The sequence below is a fragment of the Leucoraja erinacea genome, chromosome 18 (genome assembly GCF_028641065.1).
Source record: "Leucoraja erinacea ecotype New England chromosome 18, Leri_hhj_1, whole genome shotgun sequence".
Classification (NCBI taxonomy): Eukaryota; Metazoa; Chordata; class Chondrichthyes; order Rajiformes; family Rajidae; genus Leucoraja; species Leucoraja erinaceus.
In genome coordinates, this window is record NC_073394.1 from 12,626,148 (window position 1) to 12,646,173 (window position 20,026).

General features: G+C 45.1%; 1 protein-coding gene across 1 annotated transcript in view; it reads right to left on the reverse strand.

Moving 5' to 3' along the window:
- Positions 1-322: 322 nt before the first annotated feature.
- The window catches only part of ctr9 (CTR9 homolog, Paf1/RNA polymerase II complex component), a 37,996-nt gene continuing 18,292 nt past the window's right edge, over positions 323-20,026 (reverse strand). The window contains 14 exon segments of the mRNA XM_055649347.1: positions 323-728; positions 730-1,105; positions 3,743-3,852; positions 4,931-5,030; positions 5,693-5,850; positions 6,161-6,304; positions 7,052-7,187; positions 8,668-8,739; positions 8,826-8,971; positions 10,104-10,220; positions 11,556-11,704; positions 12,854-12,941; positions 17,677-17,862; positions 19,175-19,263. Coding sequence (XP_055505322.1) covers positions 699-728; positions 730-1,105; positions 3,743-3,852; positions 4,931-5,030; positions 5,693-5,850; positions 6,161-6,304; positions 7,052-7,187; positions 8,668-8,739; positions 8,826-8,971; positions 10,104-10,220; positions 11,556-11,704; positions 12,854-12,941; positions 17,677-17,862; positions 19,175-19,263 — 1,901 coding nt within the window. The 3' untranslated portion in view covers positions 323-698.

Below are 20,026 nucleotides of genomic sequence, written 5' to 3' on the forward strand. Positions count from 1 at the left end.
TTCTACTCAGCCATTCAATCACCTTCCCGGTGTGGGAAACAATCTTTCTTTCAGTGGAAAACAAAGTTCGAGAGGAAATCAATGGATCAGGCAGCATCTGTGGAGGGAATGGAAAGGCGGCATTTCGGGTCAGGACCCTTCTTCAGGCTGAATTCAATCCACAGATGATGCCTGATCCACTGAGTTCCTCCAGCACCTTGTTTTTTGCTCAAGATTCCAGCATTGCATCTGTACGTCCTGTTTATTTGATTACTGCTCAGCGTGATTTATTCCACGGACATGTTTCTGAATACGAACAACCCACTTATTCCACAGGAGACACTTATTTAGATGAAACATTTATTAAACAAACGTTGTACGTTTCTCTGCGTTTACAAGGATTTTCAAAAAAAAATCATAGGTCACATTTTTGAATCTCTATAGTTCCTAAAATATTTACTCTTTTTTCAACACAGACCAGATCTAGCCGGCACCAGTTTGCCTGATTCTCCGTGCATTTCATCATCGTGACAGTAAATGACTGCCTTCCGGTCCCCGTGCTATCTCGGCTACAAAACGTGGTGACAAACAGTCTGCCGAGTCCTCCCCTGTGGTTGATAAAATGCCAGGCTTCACAGCTTCTGATAAAGTAAACCATCTCTCCCGTAACGTCAGCATCCAGCCAGCGCTTGGACTATGCACAGGATGGACTGTGTTACTCAGTCACTCTCATCGTCTGACTGCGCGGGGGGATACAGATGCTTGACGGCCATCCTCCTGATTGGATTCTTGGTTGGATTCGGCAGGGGACCCCTGGACTGACCCTTCCTCGTCAGAGTCCTGGCGGCCCGAGTCGTTGGAGGCACGCGACGCAGGGCGAGACTCATTCTGATCCTCCTCCGCCGAGCTGGCAGACCTGCTCCTGCCCGAGTGGTCAGACTCCGGCCGCCCGCTGGCCGACGCCTCGCTGTCGGAGGCTGCGGCCGAACGCCCGCTCCTCGACCCTGGGCTGCTGCCCCCCACGCTTCCCGACTTCTGCCCGTCCTCCGACTCGCTCTCGGACACCACTCGCTTCCTGCGGCTGTCAGCCACCCGCTCCTCGTCCGAACCACTGTCCCGAGCGTTCCTGGGGAGAGGGAATCACAGGTTATTTCTTGCAGGTCTGTGTCATACACTCTAGGGACATCCCTGCCCATACCTATGTACGTTGGAACAGCATTCAAACTGTGCTCACCTTACACCTGCTCCCTGTGCTCAAATAATGCCCAAAGCAATACTGGTATTCATGCTACACTCACCTCACAATATTCAGGCTGACTGATTGAAAGATACAGCATGGAAACAAGTCGATCGATCGCCCGTTCACACTAGATCTATGTTACACCACTATTCACATCCACTCCCTACACACTCAGGCGAATTTGGAGACCAACTAACCTACAAACCCGCACTTCTTTGTGTTGTGGGATGAAATGAAGCACCGAGGAAGCCCATGTAGTCACAGGGAGAATGTGCAAACTCCACATGGACAGCACCCCAGGTCAGAATCGACCCTGGTTCTCTGGCTCTGAGCTAGAACTAATTCAGCTAATTTAAAGGGAGATAACATTGAAAAGCAGGAATTGAACAGTGGTTAGACCACCCAGAAAGCTTCACACAGCTCTAGGCAACAAATGATAAAATGGAGACATAGGCTGGGGACAGGATACAGAAAAGATTTACAAGGATGACACCGGAAATGCGAGGGTAAATATACTGGCAGAAAGATGAGCAGACTTGACAGAATCGCTCTCTTTCCCCTTGAAAAGAGGTAGGTGAGTAATGACCCAGCAGGTCTTTAAAATGATGAAGGGTTTTGATAGAATGGGCAGAAAGAGGAGGTTTCCACTTGTGGGCAAGAGTTGAAGCAGCGTTGTGAATAGCATTTGATGGTTAATCCAGTTAATCCATCCGGGAACTCAGAGGATGTTCTGGTACCCAGAGTGGCGGGAATGTGGAACTCGCTTGCACGTGGCAGTGATGCATTTCGGAGGACATTAGATAAACACACGAGGCAAAGGGAATATTGGGGATTTTGCTGGGAGGAAACTGGTCAGCGCCACCATCGCTGGCTTTGACTGGTTGGGAGGAATGCCCTGTTTCTAGGCACTATGTGTCTTTTCTAATCCTGTGGAATACCCATGACTGATGCGCGAGTTAGGGGTGGATCTGACAGTCACCACCTGGTACATCACCAATGAAAGGGTTCTGTGCTCACAAGTTCAAGGAGTAGGATTAGGCCATTCGGTCCACTCCGCCATTCAATCATGGCTGATCTCTGCCTCCTAATCCAATTTTCCTGCCTTCTCCCCATAACCCTTGACACCGGTTTAATCAAGAATCTGTCTATTTCTGCCTCAACAATATCCAGACTTGGCCTCCACAGCCCTCTGTGGCAATGGAGTTCCACAGATTAACTACCTTCTGACTAACAAAGTTCCTCCTCACCTCCTTTCTAAAGGAGCGCTCTCATAGCGAGCCCCAGATAGGGTTCACACAGTTGAATTACTCAGTGACATAGCCCCTTGCTTCACTTTCTCTCTGTCACAATGACTTTGAAAGTTCTCCAATTTGACCCCCTCCCTTGTTCTTGGTGCTGCAGACATGTTATTGGGAGATGTAGGACAGGGAGGGATTTTTCTTTCTTTGGAGCACAGGGGGTTGAGGACCCAATGTGGTTCACAAGATCGGGAGTGACATGGATAAAGTGAACAGTCACAATCTTTATCCCAGGCAAGATGAGAGGAGAGAGATTTAAGAGGGACCTCAGGAGCTACTTTTTCACTCAAAGGGTAATCAGTCAGCATGTTCCAGATACAGAGGAAGTCATAGAATGGATACAATTACGACTTAAAAAGATATTTGATCTGATATATGGATGGAAGGGGGTTAGAGGGAATAGACCAAATGCAGGCAAATGTGGACAAGCCCAGCATGCCAAACTTGGTCGGCATGGACAAGGTGGGATGAAGAACCCACCAGAGTTAGGTATAGCTGTTAGGGCTAATGGAATCAAAGGATATGGGGAGAGCAGAAACGGGGCACTGATTGTGGATGATCAGCCTTGATCATATTTGAGCGCTGGCTGAAAGGGCCAAATGGCACCTATTTTCTATGTTTCCTGCTCTGCAGCTCAATGTCACAGATGAAGCGACAAGGGAGTGCCCATCTTCAACACAAAGAGCTGAGGAAATCTGGGCTCACAGAGTCAGGCCTGAAGGACGGACAGAGATCCTCTCACTGGACTGCTGAACAGTAGCCAGGACGTTGAAAGCAAGCCTCACCAGAAGCAACGAGTCTCCATTACTTGTTGGTGTACGGCCTCCAACAGCTTGTGATCCTGTCATTTTATATTTTCACTACTCATAATAACATTGCCCTCTCAAGCAGGGGCTTCGGAGTTGGGATTAAGAACCTGGGTTGCTATTTCTACGTCCACTCGCTGCAGGAACACTAAAAGTATTAATAGCGAGAGCGAGTATGTGATTATGGGTACGCACACGCCCAGGCAATCAAACTGTGTCCTGGAGAAAACCTGACATTATAAATACCCGAGAAATTGTCAAATTCTCACCGTATAACCTGTACAGTCGCCCATTTTCCTTGCCCAATCTCTCTGAATGCCATTTACTGTGACATTAGTAGAATTGCTGGTACACATAACCCTGCATCTAGACAGAGTTAGTAATTGAAAGGCTGACATTACCGAGTTAGACAAACTTACCCTTCTGCTATCTTCAGTGTCCCCTCATCAGAGGAATCATCACTGGATGAAATGATGGCTTTTGACTTAATTTTGCCCTTCATGGAAGGCGGGAGCCGTTCAGGTTTGACCTACAGAGAAAACAGGTAGTTAGTCTATCCCAATAAAACAACTAAGCAATATTTTGCTTAAATAAAAAGGTAGAAATAAAGTGGCAAGTGAACAGAATGGATCAGGGTTTGGCAACTCCCTCAAGTCAAGTCAAGTTTATTTGTCACATACACATACGAGATGTGCAGTGAAATGAAAGTGGCAATGCTCACGGACTTTTGTGCAAAAAGACAAACAGCCAAACAAACTATAAACACAATCATAACACACATATACCTTTACATAATAAATAATGCAAGGAAAAACGTTCAGTAGAGTTAGTCCCTGGTGAGATAGGCGTATACAGTCCGAATGGCCTCTGGGAAGAAACTCCTTCTCAACCTCCAATGCACAAACATGTCATTGTTTACATGACGTTGAAATCTTGAATCTTTATCATTGTAACTAAAATCAGTGTTGTGCTTGAATCAGCTGGAATTAATTCTCTAGCTGGTTATAATGTGGATGGTCGTGCAATATGATTGCAAAAGTGGAAAGATTTCTGGGAAGTGGTTCTCTGGGACGTTAAAACTAATAACTACAAATGCTGCACCCATTTAATGTTATGGAATTGAAGTTACGGTGTACACAAATATCTATTAGCTATCATAGAAAGAGGTATAAACAAGATGAACAGCCACAGCATTTTCCTCAGGGAGGGGTAGTCTATAACCAGGTGTAGAGCGAGAGGGGAAATATTTGATATGATCCTGAGGGGAGACTTTTTCAAAGAGGGTGGAACAAGCTGCCGGGGAAGTAGAGTCAAGTACTGTTACGACATTTGGGACATAGATAAGAAAGCCTTGGAGGAATATAATCCAGGCACAAGCAAGTAAAATGTGTTTGTGGAAGGCAAATTGTTCAGCATGGACGAGTTGGGGTGAAGAGTCTGTCTCCGTGTGGTATGACTCTATGAAGACTCTATACAGTACAATGCAGGGACATGTCGTTTGTCCGACAATGTCTGTGTTAAACATAACTCTGCCTGCACGTGATCCATATACACATGCCAATCCAAAAGTCTCTTAAATGCCACGATCGTATGACACTGAAACAAACCCGTTCTTTCCTCTTGCGCTCTCCCGCTTTTGGCCTGCGTGGTTTCTTAGGTCGAGAGGCAGCTTCATCATCACTGCCATCCTCTGCATGTTTCTGGGGTCTATTGAGCGGGAGAGGGGGTGGAGGGTGAGAAGGGGAAGGAGAGAGCAGATGGCCAAGGAGAAAGAAAACAGTATTACATTACCATACTTCCGAAATACCAAATTTATGTGTGAGATATGCAGATCCTTGGGCTAGATGCTGGAAAATCGAAGGTAGACAAAAATGCTGGAGAAACTCAGTGGGTGAGGCAGCATCTTCCTTCGCTCCATAGATGCTGCCTCACCCGCTGAGTTTCTCCAGCATTTTTGTCTACCTTCCACTGTTTCATGGTCTCCCTTACCCAGCTCCCAATTTTAATATTTTTCTAAATGCACAAAATAGAAATTTCAAGCTATCCTGCAACAAGGATCACACAGAGAACCAACAGTAGCAACACCATCATACACCACCCCGCAGACCAACCTCCAGAGATGCCGCCTGTCCCGCTGAGTCACTCCAGCATTTTGTGTCTTCGATTTAAACTAGCATCTGCAGTTCTTACCTACACATATCAAATGCGCTAATCCTCATTTATTTTCCTTGTTAGTTCTTCAAAAGGTTCAATTACCAATGAAACACAGTGTTACTCTCAGCAAATCTGTGGTGGTGGCTTTCTTGTAATGAGCACAACCCCCCCCCCCCCCCCCCCCCCCCCCGCCCCGCGCTTGTGACCTTACGTACCTTCTCCTTTTCTTCTTCTTCTGCTTTCGATCACCATCCTCATCCCCACCTTCATTTTCACTTCCACTTGCTCTCTGCTTCCTCTTCTTCTTGGGCAGAGACAAATCATCATCTGAGTCATCGTTAACAAATTCTTCAAATTCTCCTTTCTTAGCACGCTGTGAAAAACAAAATTTACTCAGAACAGGGAGCAAGTAACGAGTTTTAAGATGACAAAAACATTAACTAACACAAAATGTATATAGTAAATTAAACATCCTAAGGAAAATACAGTTGCAAAGATGCCAAGACAAATATAGTAAAGTAATACATTCATAAAAGGCATTGGATAGACAGGAAGTGGTTCCAAAAATTACTACCAAAGCTCTACATGATAACTGGAGCTGTAGACATGCAGGGAGAGAACTTCTGGGGTAAAATATTTTGTCTTAACTCCAAGTGCTATAAATACCTGAGCTTTCATCTTACCTTTCCTCCTCCACCCTTCTTCTTCTCCTTGGACGTCTCCATCTCTTCATTAAACACCAACAAGCTCCTGGTTTTCTCCAAAAACTGGCTGCGCTGCTCCAATAACTTCCGTTGCTCATTTAACTCTTTTTGCTTCTTATCCTCCTGTTTGGGGTTAACGGGTGGGAGGAAGGAGAAAGAGAAAGGTTGAGCAAGGATGAGACAAAGTGTTTTCAGCTCCGAAAATAAGTTGGTGTAGTCAAAGTCAAAACCAGTCAAGTTTCTGGGGCTAGTGGATGTCCTAAAGGATGGCACAGCCAACAATGTACTTTTGAATTGTTGCTACAGCTGCAACGCGAGTAATGCAGAAATCCATTTGTGCATAACAAGATATCACCAATTGTAACATAAGGAGCAAACAATCTTTTTATGGCAAGTCTGAAAAAGGGTGCTCCTGAACCAAAATATTGTCTGTCCATTCCCTCCACAGATTCTGCCTGACCTGCTGAATTCCTCTATCTTGAGGTTTTATTTGCTCAAGATTCCAGCAACTGTAGTTTTGTGTGTCTCTCTTCTTCTGGTAATAGTGTTCGAAAATTAACTGTTGTCCTCAGGTCACGATAAAGAACTCCCTGCTTTGCTTCTAAATAAACCAGATGAAACTTTAGGTTTACAAAGATCGAAATCCTTCCAGTTGTTGTTCTACCATTTATCCCAGTGTTCAAAGGCGATACGATCACAGCTCAGACATCACCGCTGGCTCACTTGCAACATTCTTTCCTGACTAAATCTGACCCCAAATTCAGAAATTGGCATGGCCGGTTTGGGCCATAGGGCGTTTCCTTGCTTATTATCCACTCTTCCCCAACACTGATGCTCTGTCGTATGGAGACATTTGATGGTTGCACTAACCTGTTCCTTGACCATCTGCATCCTCAGCATCTCCTTCTGATGCTCCTGCTTGCAGCGCAGTTCACGGTCCTCCTCATCCTGTTTCCGTGCGCGGGCCACGTGGTATTGGGCCTGGCTCATCAGATCAGAACACTGCCTGAAACACACAGACTACAAATTCGGTATGCCGACAAATATGGAGCACATAATGACTGGATGCTTCAAGGCCTCGTTCGGCAACGTCCGGGAATGAAGGAGACTACAGAGAGTGGTGGACGCTGCCTGGTCCATCACAGGTACTGACCTCCTCACGGTTGAAGGGATATTCAAGGGGTTCTCCCTTAAGAAGACAGCAAATATCATCAAAGGTTCAGGCCACCATGGCCACACTCTCATCTCACTGCTACCATCAAGAAGGTGCAGGAGCCTGCAACCATGACCTCCAAGTTCAAGAACAGCTTCTTATAATTCTTTATTGTGTTCAGTTCTGGGCAACATGTTGTAGGAAAGATATTGTCAAGCTTGAAAAGGATCAGAGAAGATTTATGAGGATGTTGCCAGGACTAGAGGGTCTGAGCGATAGGGAGAGGCTGAGTCTCTATTTCTTGGAGCACAGGAGGATGAGGGGTGATCTTATAGTGCATAAGATCATGAGAGGAATAGATCGGGTAGATGCACAGAATCTCTTGCCCAGGGTAGGGGAATCGAGGATCAGAGGACATAGGTTCAAGGTGAAGGGGAAAAGATTTAATAGAATTCTGAGGGGTAACCTTTTCACACAAAGGGTGGTGGGTGTATGGAACAAGCTGCCAGTGGAGGTAGTTGAGGCTGGGACTATTCCAATGTTTAAGAAAGTTAGACAGGTACATGGATAGGACAAGTTTGGAGGGATATGGACCAAACGCAGGCAGGTGGGACTAGTGTAGCTGGGACATGTTGGCAAGCCATGACAATTGCAGTATCTCAGTTAAGCAATGTCTCAATTTTAAAATTTGCTACCTTAATCTATCACAACCTCCATGTTTGCGCAGCTAACAGTACACTGTAAAAATGTGGGACAGCTGGTGCTTGGGAATGTTGTGCGTCAAGTATTCCTTTCCTTGAGAATTCCCATTAGTAGTCTTGTTACCAACAGATCTACAAAATCAGCATGGCCAATAGCAAGAACAATAGCATATGTTGACACAAAAAACTAAAAATGTTGGAATATTTATCAAAACACAAAGTACTGAAGGAAATGGGTCAGGCAACATCTGTGGGGGGTTCCGACCCGAAATGTTGCCTGCCCATTCCCTCCACATATGCTGTCTGAACCATTGAGTTTTTCCAGCACTTTGTTTTGCCAAGAGGCATCCCAAGCAATTCAGCATTTTCAACATTCCCACATCTTCTTCTCCTTTGTACCTCCCCTTCCTCCCTCCATATTGAAGAGAAGCTCTTGCCTTTCTCCACTCTGAGCCCATTCACGATCCCATTGTCAATACCATCAACTCTTAGCTGCTCTCTTTAATACCAACTATATGTTCAGCTAAATTAAACACAGCCTCATGCAACTATGTACCAGTGACAAACATCAGTCTTGAAAAGCAATTCCACAGCCCAATAGTAAATGAGATCAAATGTGATCAGACACATACCTGGCCTCTGCTGCAGCTTGAGCCAAGTCAAACCTCATCTTATCTCCAGCATTGCTGAGATATTTGAAGTACCTGTAATATGCAAGTTGCAGAATTAGAATTCATGGCAGGAACTTATCCCTGGGTTCATGCTGTTAACTCCAAGTTATACATCTTACCGATGGGCAAGTTCCAGTTCTTTGACTGCGTTCAATACGGCCTTCAGATTGCTCTTTTCATCTCGCAGGACTGACGTAGCCAGTCTCTGCAAGACCAGGGCCATGTTAAACATGAGCACAGTGTCATTAGGTGTTGCGTGTCTGGCCTGTGAACATAAACCATTCCTTTGGTTACTCAAGTACGGAACTCCTCATCTTCCATGGAGCGTCTATGCACATTGGAGATATATTATGGTCAACATGCAAATATTTTCACTATAACGGGATGGTTGCAGTTGCCGGAATGCTGTGTCCAGATTACAAACATCCCAGGTTCAATTCCTGTACTGGTTTATTTTTTCCTTTACTCCTGGCGAAAACACAGGTGCATCAACTTTCAACATGTCCGAGCAGAGGGAAATTAACCTGGCAAAACTAGTGTTATAAGAGAAGAGTTGAAAATCTTCCTCATCTTAGAATGCAAACAACATTGGCTAAAAGAAAATGACAGCTCCACTTCACACCAAAGACACCCGCATAAGGGTGTCAGGGGTTATGCGGCGAAGGTGGGAGAATGGGATGAGGGAGAAAGATAAATCAGCCATGATTGAATGGCAGAGTAGACGATGAGCCACGTGGCATAATTCTGCTCCTGACTTAACCACATGGAACTAAAAACAATTAATTATCAAATGTTATACTGACACTGATGACACATGCTCTATGAATGTCACATTGGTTTTTTGAAAGACATTTGGACAGATATAAGGATATGGATGATTTAGTGGGATATGGGCCAAATACAGACAAATGGGACTAGTCCAGTGTGTCAACTTGGTTGGCATGTTCAGGGTGGGGTGAAGAGCCAGTTTCTGTGCTGTGTGGCTCTACGACTATAGACAATAGACAATAGACTACGACAAAATAAGCAAGTCAAAATTCTGGTACAGGGATTGAAACCAGCCAAGTGGCGTAGAATGATTACAAGTGGAACCCATTACAATATCGAGTAACAGAAGCACTCAGTAATGCACAGAAATCTGAGTGCTGTGAAGAAGCAACAAAAGAATTTGCAAACAAGATGAAAGGAAGGTGAGGTGTGATGTGCATGGAACATGTAGAACATGCATCTTTTGGGCTAATTTCCATCCTATTCATGCACCTGAAAGTTATATTTTGATCTGAAACATATTAACAAGACAATAACCCCTTCCCTATGATTCTATTTATGCGGAGTGTTTTGTAGGCAAGGCGCTTAGCCTCTGAACTTAAGTCTTTCTTAATGAAAATAAAAATCACCTTCAGCAAAGTCTGTTTGCATTCTTGAAGTTTGCCGCATTTGAAGTATGCCCTCGCCAGGAAGAGCAGAACTTCAGTGCTCTGGTGTTTGTAAAACTTCTTCAAGCAGTTTTCATACTGGTCAAAACAAAAGATCACAGTACTCATCATCTACCATTCTTACTAGGACTCCAATAGAGATAAAAAAGTGCTGAGCAATGTCTTGCGGTTGTGAAAATTGCTGATAAGTAGGTTTTCTGTGACCATTTTGAAAAGCTGTATATTTGATCCAATGCAAAAAAACAAAGTGCTGGAAGAATTTAGCAGATCAGGCAGCATCTGTGGAGGGCATGGATGGATGTTGTTTTGGGTTGGGATCCTTCCTCACATTCTGCTTTGATCCACTACTTGGGTCCTTCCCAGTTGTTCACAATGATTTTCTAATTACTTAGCTTGTGGCCTTGTGAACGAGATTGGTGAATCCGTTTCCACTGCCCTTTCAAACTGCATATTCCAGAATCACAACTTGCTGCATGAAAAGTTTCTTATCTCCACTCTAGTTCTTTTGGCCATTACTTTGATTTTCTCTTTTCCCTTTGAGGTGCCAGAATACAGTACATTGGGAACTACCTACTTCATGTGTGTTGTCACTGGGTGCGGGGAATGGGCTCCGTCACAGCGGATCTCACCCATTGCTGATCCCCAAACACGTTCCATAACAAAGCCCGAGTGAGACAGCCAATATGAATTAGGATCAGGAGTAAGCAGCTAGGCCCCTCAAGCGCTGGCCTTCTCTATTGTTTAAGGACATAAAGTTATCATCTGAAATTGACAAACATAATTCCATGTGTGAGAGAGGATCACGGAAACAGCAGTGACACGAGAGTGAGCAGGTGCGTGAAGAGTGACCATCAGCTGGTCTCACTCACTAAGTCAGTGAGTGAGACTGCGCAGCATCTCCAGCCCCGTCCCACCCAGCCCCCTTGTGTCTTGGAGGTAGGGATGGAGAGAGATGGCACATGGAATTGCCCCATTCCCACCAGCAGAAGATGCCTGCAGCCTCACAGCCACCGACAAATCTACCCGCATTCATACCGTGAGTATCCCAGACGCTCATTTGTTTGTACAGGGTGTCCACAAATCTGGCGTTCCTAATGTGGGAAATACCTTACAGTAGTTTAAAGAGATTTACTAAGATCTGGTGTCAGAACGGCTGGTTAATGAATCTTATATTAATTCTGTGCCTGAAAATTGAGAAAGCATATGGCCATGTGCCTAGCATTGGAGATATGCTCTTCAGGCAGACAATTAGACAGAAGGGATTAGTTTAATTTGACAGCATATTTGGCACAGACATTGGAGGCCAAAGGGCCTGTTCCAGTGCTGTAGTCTATGTTCTAATTGGAAGGTAAGAATATTAGGCATTGACTTATTATTGTCAGATGCGAGTGAAATGATTTGTCTGGTACATACCATCTGCACGGCACTTATGTACTGCTTCTGCTCCACGTAGATATGTGCCAGGTTTAACCAGACGTCACTGATTTCCGCTGTAGCCTCCCTCACCTGTGCAAAAACATCCCGAGCCTCACGGACATAACCCTTGTGTGCCAATACTGCACCTGTTGAAAGGGAATAACACTGGGAAATCATTTTGGTACTGATCGTAATAAAGTCAACTCTTTAAAATCATGGGAATTTTAAAGCATGGAGAGACCTGGGAGTACTTGTGCATCACACTTTAGGAAAGGGCTTAAAGTTACAGAAAATGTCAATCCCAATCGTTCCGGTGAGCTGCATTATAATTACATGGACAGTCTGGCGAATTTGGGATAATTCTTCTTGGAACAGATATGGTTGAAGGACAGAAAGAAATAAAGGTGAGATTTGACATGTATTTAAGATCATCAAGGATTCTGATGCAGCAGATTTAACAGCTCAAATCTACTTTTTACAGCCTGCTTTACCATTCATTGAGAGAGAGCACAACTGATCTTCTACCTCAGCACAAAGGTGGACAAAAATTCTGGAGAAACTCAGCGGGTGAGGCAGCATCTATGGAGCGAAGGAGATGGGTAACGTTTTGGTGACGTTTCGGGTCGAGACCCTTCTTCAGACTGTACTACTTTTTCACATCTGCTCTTCTACCTCAGCACCATCACCAAATTCCTCGATATACCAAAATCTATCGATCTGTTTCGAATGAACAGTACAAAACCCTCCAAGTTGGAGGATTCCAAACACTCATCATCCTCTGCCTGAAGAACTTTCTCCTCATCCGCGTATTAGACTGCCTACCGCTTACTCTGAAACTGTGCCCCCTAATCCTTGGCTCCTCAGCCAGAGGAAACATCCTCCTTATGTCTAGCCTGTCTTCAATCAGATTACTCTTTTTCTTCTAAAGTCCAGAAAATACAGTCCCAGTCTATGCAATCCTTCCTCATATGGATTAGAAACTGTTTTCAATGGGAGAAGGTTCAATAGCCAGAGATTTTAGGCAACTAAGATGAGAACTGGAGGTGACACGACAAAAAACACTTTTTTTTAAATCCAATGGGTACTTAAGATTTGGAGATGGAAATGGATAAATACTTGAAGGAAAGATAGAGATCACACATTTCATGGAGAACCACAGATAAGTGCAAACTGAATTGCTGTTTGAAAGAACAAGAGCAGACTCAATGTCTATCTCTTATATAACCTTAAAAAAAGATTTGTAATGAGGAGAGAGGTAGTCTGCTCCTCTCTCTTGAACAATGAACAGTACCTACCTATGCCGTTGGCAGCATACAGATTCTTGGGATCATTCCTGAGTACTTGTTTGTAGATTGCCAATGCTCGGTCCTGATGGCGTTTCTCCTACAAATTTATTGAATTGGAAATAAATTGTGAATAATTCGAAACACATCTCTTTTAATCTGGAGGTGAAGACACATCATTGTCTAATTTAGTGTCCAAGATTGTTTAATACATAAATCATAGCAGTTAAAACTTTTGACCATTTTCATACACTCCAATAACGGAGCCCAGAACTTCCCAGAACCAATCTAGGGAAACATCTCCACTCCTTCTCTATCAAGTACACCCCTTCTCAGCAAGGAGATCAACATGCGCATAATATCCAGGTGCAGTACTCCAGTCATCAAATCCTTTCCTTAATAAAGGCCAACATACTGTTTTTCTGCTAGCTCAGCTTGTATTCGAACAGCTGAAGTCCCCTCCTTATCAATTTGGGGGAGGTGGGATTTGCTTTTGCACATCTCTGCAGTTTTCCTGTCAATATGGTTCTCAATTTCCTCTTCATTAGTTGGCGGCTTATAGACGGTACATTTCTCAGCCTCTGCGCTCTAAAGAATAAAGTCCTGGCCTGCCCAACCTCTCATAGCCCAGGCTCTCAAGTCCAGGCAACATCTTCATAAATCCTCTCTGCACTCTTTCCAGCTTAATGGCATCTTTACCTCCTTTGCCAGAAATAACAAGAAGTCTGAGGAAGGTTAGATTGCATGGGATCCAAGGAGAGATAGCTGAATGGATAGCAAATTGGCTCCATGGAAGGAAGCAGAGGGTGATGGTGGAAGGTTGCTTTTCTTGGACTGGAGACCTGTGACTAATGGTGTGCCTCAGCGATCAGTGCTGGACCCGTTACTGTTTGTCATCTACATCAATGATTTGGATGAGAACATCATTGATCATACCTGATCTCTAGCATTTTTATCTACTTTCGATTTTTCCAACATCGGCAGTTCCTTCTTAAACATACAGGGCAAGATTAGCAAGTTTGCTGATGATCCAAAAGTTAGTGGTTTTGCAGATAGTGAAGATGGTTGTGGAAAACTGCAACAGGATCTGGATCGATTGGCCAGGTGGGCAGAGGAATGGTTGATGGAATGTAGTACAGAGAAGTGTTGCATTTTGTCGAACAAGGGCAGGTCCTACACAGTAAATGGCAGGTCTCTGGGTAGCATTGTAGAGCAGAGGGATCTAGGAGGACAGGTGTGTAGGAAAGAACTGTAGATGCTGGTTTAAATCAAAGATAAACACCAAATGCTGGAGTAACTCAGCGGGACTGGCAGCACCTCTGGAGAGAAGGAATGGATGATGTTTCAGGTCGAGACCCTTCTTCAGACATGTGCATGGTTCCTTGAAGGTCAAGTCGCAGGTAGATAAGGTGGTCAAAAAGGTCTTTGCCACTGTGGCCTTCATCAGTCAGTGCATTAAGTATAGAAGTTGGGAGGTCATGTTGCAGTTGTATAAGATGTTGGTGAGACCGCATTTAAAATATTGTGTTCAGTTCTGGGCTCCATGTTATAGGAAAGATATTGTCAGGCTTGAAAGGGTTCAGAAAAGATTTATGAGGATGTTGCCAGGACTAGAGGGTATGAGCTATAGGTAGAGGTTGAGTAGGCTGGGTCTCTATTTCATTGAGCGCAGGAGGATGAGGGGGAATCGTATAGAGGTATACAAAGTCATGAGAGGAATAGATTGGGTAGATGCACAGTCTCTTGTCCAGAGTAAGGGAATCAAGGTTCAAGGTGAAGGGGAAAAGATTGAATAGGATCCTGAGGGGTAACTGTTTCAGAGGGTGGTGGGTGCATGAAACAAGCTGCCTGAGGTAGTTGAGGCTGGGTCTATCCCAAAGTTTAAAGAACAGTTAGACAGGTACATGGATAGGACAGGTTTGGCAGGATATGGACCCTGTGCAGGCTTGTGACACATTGGCCGGTGTGGGCACTCTATGACTAACAGTATCATACACACACTAGCGACAATTTACAATTTTACCAAATCAATTAGCCGACAAACCTGTACATCTTTGGTGTGGGAGGAAACCGGAGTACCCGGAGAAAACCTACAAAGGCCACACAGAGAGCGTAGGAACTTCATGAAGACAGCACCCGTAGTAAGGATCAAACCGGGGTCTCTGGTGCTGTAAGGCAGCAATTCTACTGCTGCATCGCCGGGCCACCGTGTCTAATGTTTCTGCAGGTACACAAAAATGCTGGAGAAACTCAGCGGGTGCAGCAGCATCTATGGAGCGAAGGAAATAGGCGACGTTTCAGGCCGAAACCCTTCTTCAGACTGACAGGGGGTGGGGGGGGAGAAGGAAGGAAAAAGGGAGGAGGAGGAGCCCGAGGGCGGGAGGGATGGGAGGAGACAGCTCGAGGGTTAAGGAAGGGGAGGAGACAGCAAGGGCTAGCAAAATTGGGAGAATTCAACGTTCATGCCATCCGGACGCAAGCAACCGGAGGTGCTGTTCCTCCAATTTCCGGTGTTGCTCAAACACCATGGAGGAACAGCACCTCGTATTCCGCCTGGGTTGCTTGTGTCCGGATGGCATGAATGTTGAATTCTTCCAATTTTGCTAGCCCTTGCTGTCTCCTCCCCTTCCTTAACCCTCAAGCTGTCTCCTCACAACCTCCCACCCTTGGGCTCCTCCTCCTCCCTTTTTCCTTCCTTCTCCCCCCCCCCCCCCCCCATCAGTCTGAAGAAGGGTTTCGGCCCGAAACGTCGCCTATTTCCTTCGCTCCATAGATGCTGCTGCACCCGCTGAGTTTCTCCAGCATTTTTGTGTACCTTCGATCTTCCAGCATCTGCAGTTCCGTCTTGAACACTAATGTTTCTGCAGGTTGCTCATGTGCACCACATGGTGGCCATTCCCTAAACTACAACTGCTGTGATCAAACTGGCCTCATTTGGGACATACAGAATGGCTTTGTCCATGGTAGGTTGTGTGTCTTACAAACTTGATTTGAGTTATAAGGAAATGACAAGATAATTGATGAGGGAGGGCAGTGGATTCTGTCTATGATTTTAATAAAGCATTTGATTAAGACCCTCAGCATAGGCTGATCCAGCAGATTAAGATGCATGGGATCCTCGGTGACAGTGTTATTTGGATTCAGAACTGGCTTACTCTTAGAGGCAATGGGTTGTGGTGGAAGGGTGTTATTCTGGCTGGAGGGTTGTTAGTGGAGCTCCGCAGGGATTTGTGCCAAGACTGTGATAAAGGACTTGGACGTTAATGTCAATAGATTGTTGAGTAAGTTTCACAGATAACACCAAAATCAGTGGGGTTGTGGGCAGTGTAGAAGGTTGTCAAAGCAATGAGGAAGTGTTATATTTTGTGTTGTACAGAGAAATCTTGAGGATGTTGCAGGACTCGAGGGCCTGAGCTAATGGGTTATAACTCATAGTCTCGGACTTTATACACGTGCACTATAGTAATGGGGTCGAGAGGGCAAAATAGATCAGCCATGATTGCCTCAGTGGACCATATGACCTAATTCTGCACCTATTGATTATGACCTTATTTGTTGCGGCTGGGACTATCCCATCGTTAAGAAACAGGACAGGGTTGGAGGGATATGGACCAAGTGCAGGCAAGTGGGACTAGTGTAGCTGGGCCATTGTTGGCCGTTGTGGGCAAGTTGGGCCGAAGGGCCTGTTTCCATACTATATCACTCTATGATGGGAAATGTTTTAGAACTCGGCAATGTTGGATTTAATACAATCTTTATTTTTCCTGTCAGTCACGGATGGACCACTGTTCCTGCTTTCCTTGCCAAGCTTTGATTTTAATTTATGCAAACCAGATCAGTTCTCATCCCATCAAAATTGGCTCTTCTCTAATTAAGTTTTAAAAATCTTGGCACAGTTTATATCCTTTTCCATAACTAATGTGAACTTATGATATTATGACTGTTGTTTCCTTGAAGGCCCCCCTTGATTCTTGCTCTATTTGGCCCTGCTTTTTCCCAGAACATCATCCAACAATGCCATCAGGCTAGAAACACACAATAAAGGAAGCTCTCCAAAACACACTTCAAAAACTCCTCTTCCATGCTCCTGGTATTATTGCTAACCCAGGACGACACAAAAATGGGTGGTGTTGCAAACAGCGAAGAAGGCTGTCAAAGGACAGTGCAAGAGTTATCGGAGGAGAAATGGCAGACGGAGCTTAATTCGTGCAAATGGTGTCAAAAATTGGTAGGTCAAAAATTAGGGAAAAGTATACAAATAATGACCGGATCATGAACAGCATTGATGTACAGAGGGATCTTGGGATCCAAATCCATAAGCTCCCAGGATCACCCTGTAAATAGCAGCATAAGTAGATCGAGTGGCAAAGAAAGCATTTTGTTTACTTGTCTTTATTGACTGGGTAACTGATTATAAGTCGCAGTTTGGTTAGACCATATTTGAAGTGTTGTGTGCAGTTCTGGTCACTCCATTACAGGAAGTGTGTGGAGACGATGCAGAAAAGGTTTATCAAAATGCTGCCTGGATTAGAGAGTATTGGCTATAAGGGGCGGTTGGACAAACTTGGATTGTTGCAGGATGGAAATGTCAAATACTGGACGGTGTAGGTTTAAGGGTACAGGGGGAAAGTTTAAAGGAGATGCCGAGGACAGGGTTTTCCACGTAGAGTGGCAGGTGCTTGGAATGCACTGCCAGGGGTAATGGTGAAAGTAGATATGATAGTGCCATTAAAGAGGCTTTTAAATTGACACACAAATATGCAGGAACAGCGGGAGGCAGATTAAATGCAGGCAGTAGGTTTGGAGATTGACGATTTCCCTTTATCTTTTCTTACCTTCTCTCTGTCCCTCGTTGGCTGGTGCAAGGTCTGAAGCCAAACGTTTCCCAAGGCCAGCATGGAGTAGGTGTCGTTCTGAGTGGACGGCTGTTTCAAGATACGCTCAAATTTCTTCTGCCCCGGCCCCCATTCCTGTTTGGCCAGGTGAAGGTTGCCGATCAGTGACCATGCGTCCGGGTGATCCTGAGAGCACAAGTGAAAATAGTTCATTTCAACAAACTGTGTGATTGGCTGCACTTTACCTGAGCATTTCTCTTTCCTCTCAAGATCAAGCTTTCAGTAATGTTTTCCGTAGCCAGAAGGAAAATGAGATAAACAGACTGGGCAGCCAACCAACTCAGTTTAGGTTACTTGACAAGACCCAAAGGCCAGAGAGCTGTGTGTGGGTATTCAACGCACACAGATTTAATTTGCAACGGATAAAAGAGCCAGTCTCAGCCGAGATAGGGCAATATCACTGCTGGCTTCTCCGAGGGTTGCCACCTTGTCACAGTGGAGAAGCTTGTGTGTGTCAAAGATGCTGAGAACTCAGCAGTCTGGAGTTATAGTCCTGGCAGGTTCATCCCTAGTGGGATGGTCAAGGAGGAGATCGCTGACAAAAATGTGGCCCAAGACCTCAATGGTGAAACAGGCGAAGGATGGTGGCTGGCCAGCAGGTGGTGCACAACATCTGAGAAGGAAGAAGGCAGCTGCAACAGTGAGAAACTCCCAACTACCTGTAATCCTTGTGTAAGAAGGAACTACAGGTGCTGGTTTAAACTGTAGACACAAAAAGCTGGAGTAACTCAGCGGGACAGGCAGCATCTCTGGAGAGAAGGAATAGGTGATGTTTCGGGTCAAGACCCGAAACGTCACCCATTCCTTCTCTCCAGAGATGCTGTCTGTCCCACTGATTTACTCCAGCTTTTTGTGTCTATCTACCTGCGATCCATGCCATTGGTCCCAGGTCTCTCTGTCTAGGACCATGTGGTAGCTGTGCATACGCCAGACAACTTGCGTTAAAAGATGTCACGCACAGTCATCCACCTGGAGGGATAACTCACAATAGGGACCCACCAGGAGGACAATCATACTCGACTTTGAATGATCGCTGATGATGACGATAACGACAGTGCTGGCCCGTCTCTATAACAGCCGGGCTTCCCCTTCCACAGTCTCCATTTTGACAACATACAAAGAATCCGCATTCTCATATTCTGCTCTCTGGGCTTGCAGACTGCCTCACCTTTTATAGCCACCCTTCAGTTACATGGGTCCAAAATCAGTAATTCCCCCACACATTTCTTTGAAATGTTAAAATTATTTTAACAAGCCTCTTGTCAACAATTAAGATCCAATTATTGATCTTAATTGGATACTTAAGACCAATATCTTAAGTATCTTGGTCAAGCTCCCATGAAGAGTTACAATATGGGTACATAAATGGAAGATGTAATAAAAATCAGCTTTACGTTGTGAGGTGTTTACAGACTCTTCTATGCTCACTTGAACTAACCTGGTTGATTTGTAGAGCTTCTTTAAACCAGTCGGAGGCTTCATAAAAATTCCCCTTGTCTCTCGCCATGCATCCCAAACGTAAATAACCTATATGGAGATTACAAAGTGAGGAAAAAAGCAGGCTAGACATCTTTCCAGAAAATGCCTGAAAAAACTGTTGCTATTGAACAATTAAGTTTTGTTGCCACAACATGTGAAAATTACAGAACTAGGAATTGGCAGATTATTTTATCTTTTGTCACAATCTGTCAGTTAAGGGCCTGTCCCGCTTAGGCAATTTTTTAGGCGATTACAGGCGACTAGGCTGTCGCCACATGGTCGCCGGGGTGTCGCCTGTATGGTCGTGTCGTCTCCTCAGTCGCCCAGAGTCGTAGCGTCTTTCTGGTCGCCACTGGATTTTCAACATGTTCAAAAAATTTCGGCGACAGTGGGTTGGACGCCAATGAGCGTAGCTCGACTTCTCCTGACGTAGGTGCTGTCGTAGGCTGTTGCCAGGTAACGTAGGTTGTCGCCGGTACTGACTTTGGTGAATTCCATTGGTAAATACCTACGTTAACCGGCAACAGGCACCGGCGACTGAATTGTCTTCAGTTGTCGCCGATAGGGTCGTGCCTTGTCATAGCTTGATTGACCGGTTGTCATCTGTGTGGTCGTAGGTTGTCGTAGGTGGACATCCTAATGGGCCGTTGGTTGTCGGTAGCCTGCCGTCAACTATGTGGTAGGTTGTGTAGCATGTCGTAGGGGGGGTGCAGTCACCGGTTTTTCGGCGACCTGGAACGACCGAGTCACCTAAAAAATCGCCTAAGTGGGACAGGCCCTTTAGGGACACAGTCACCCCCCTCACACTACA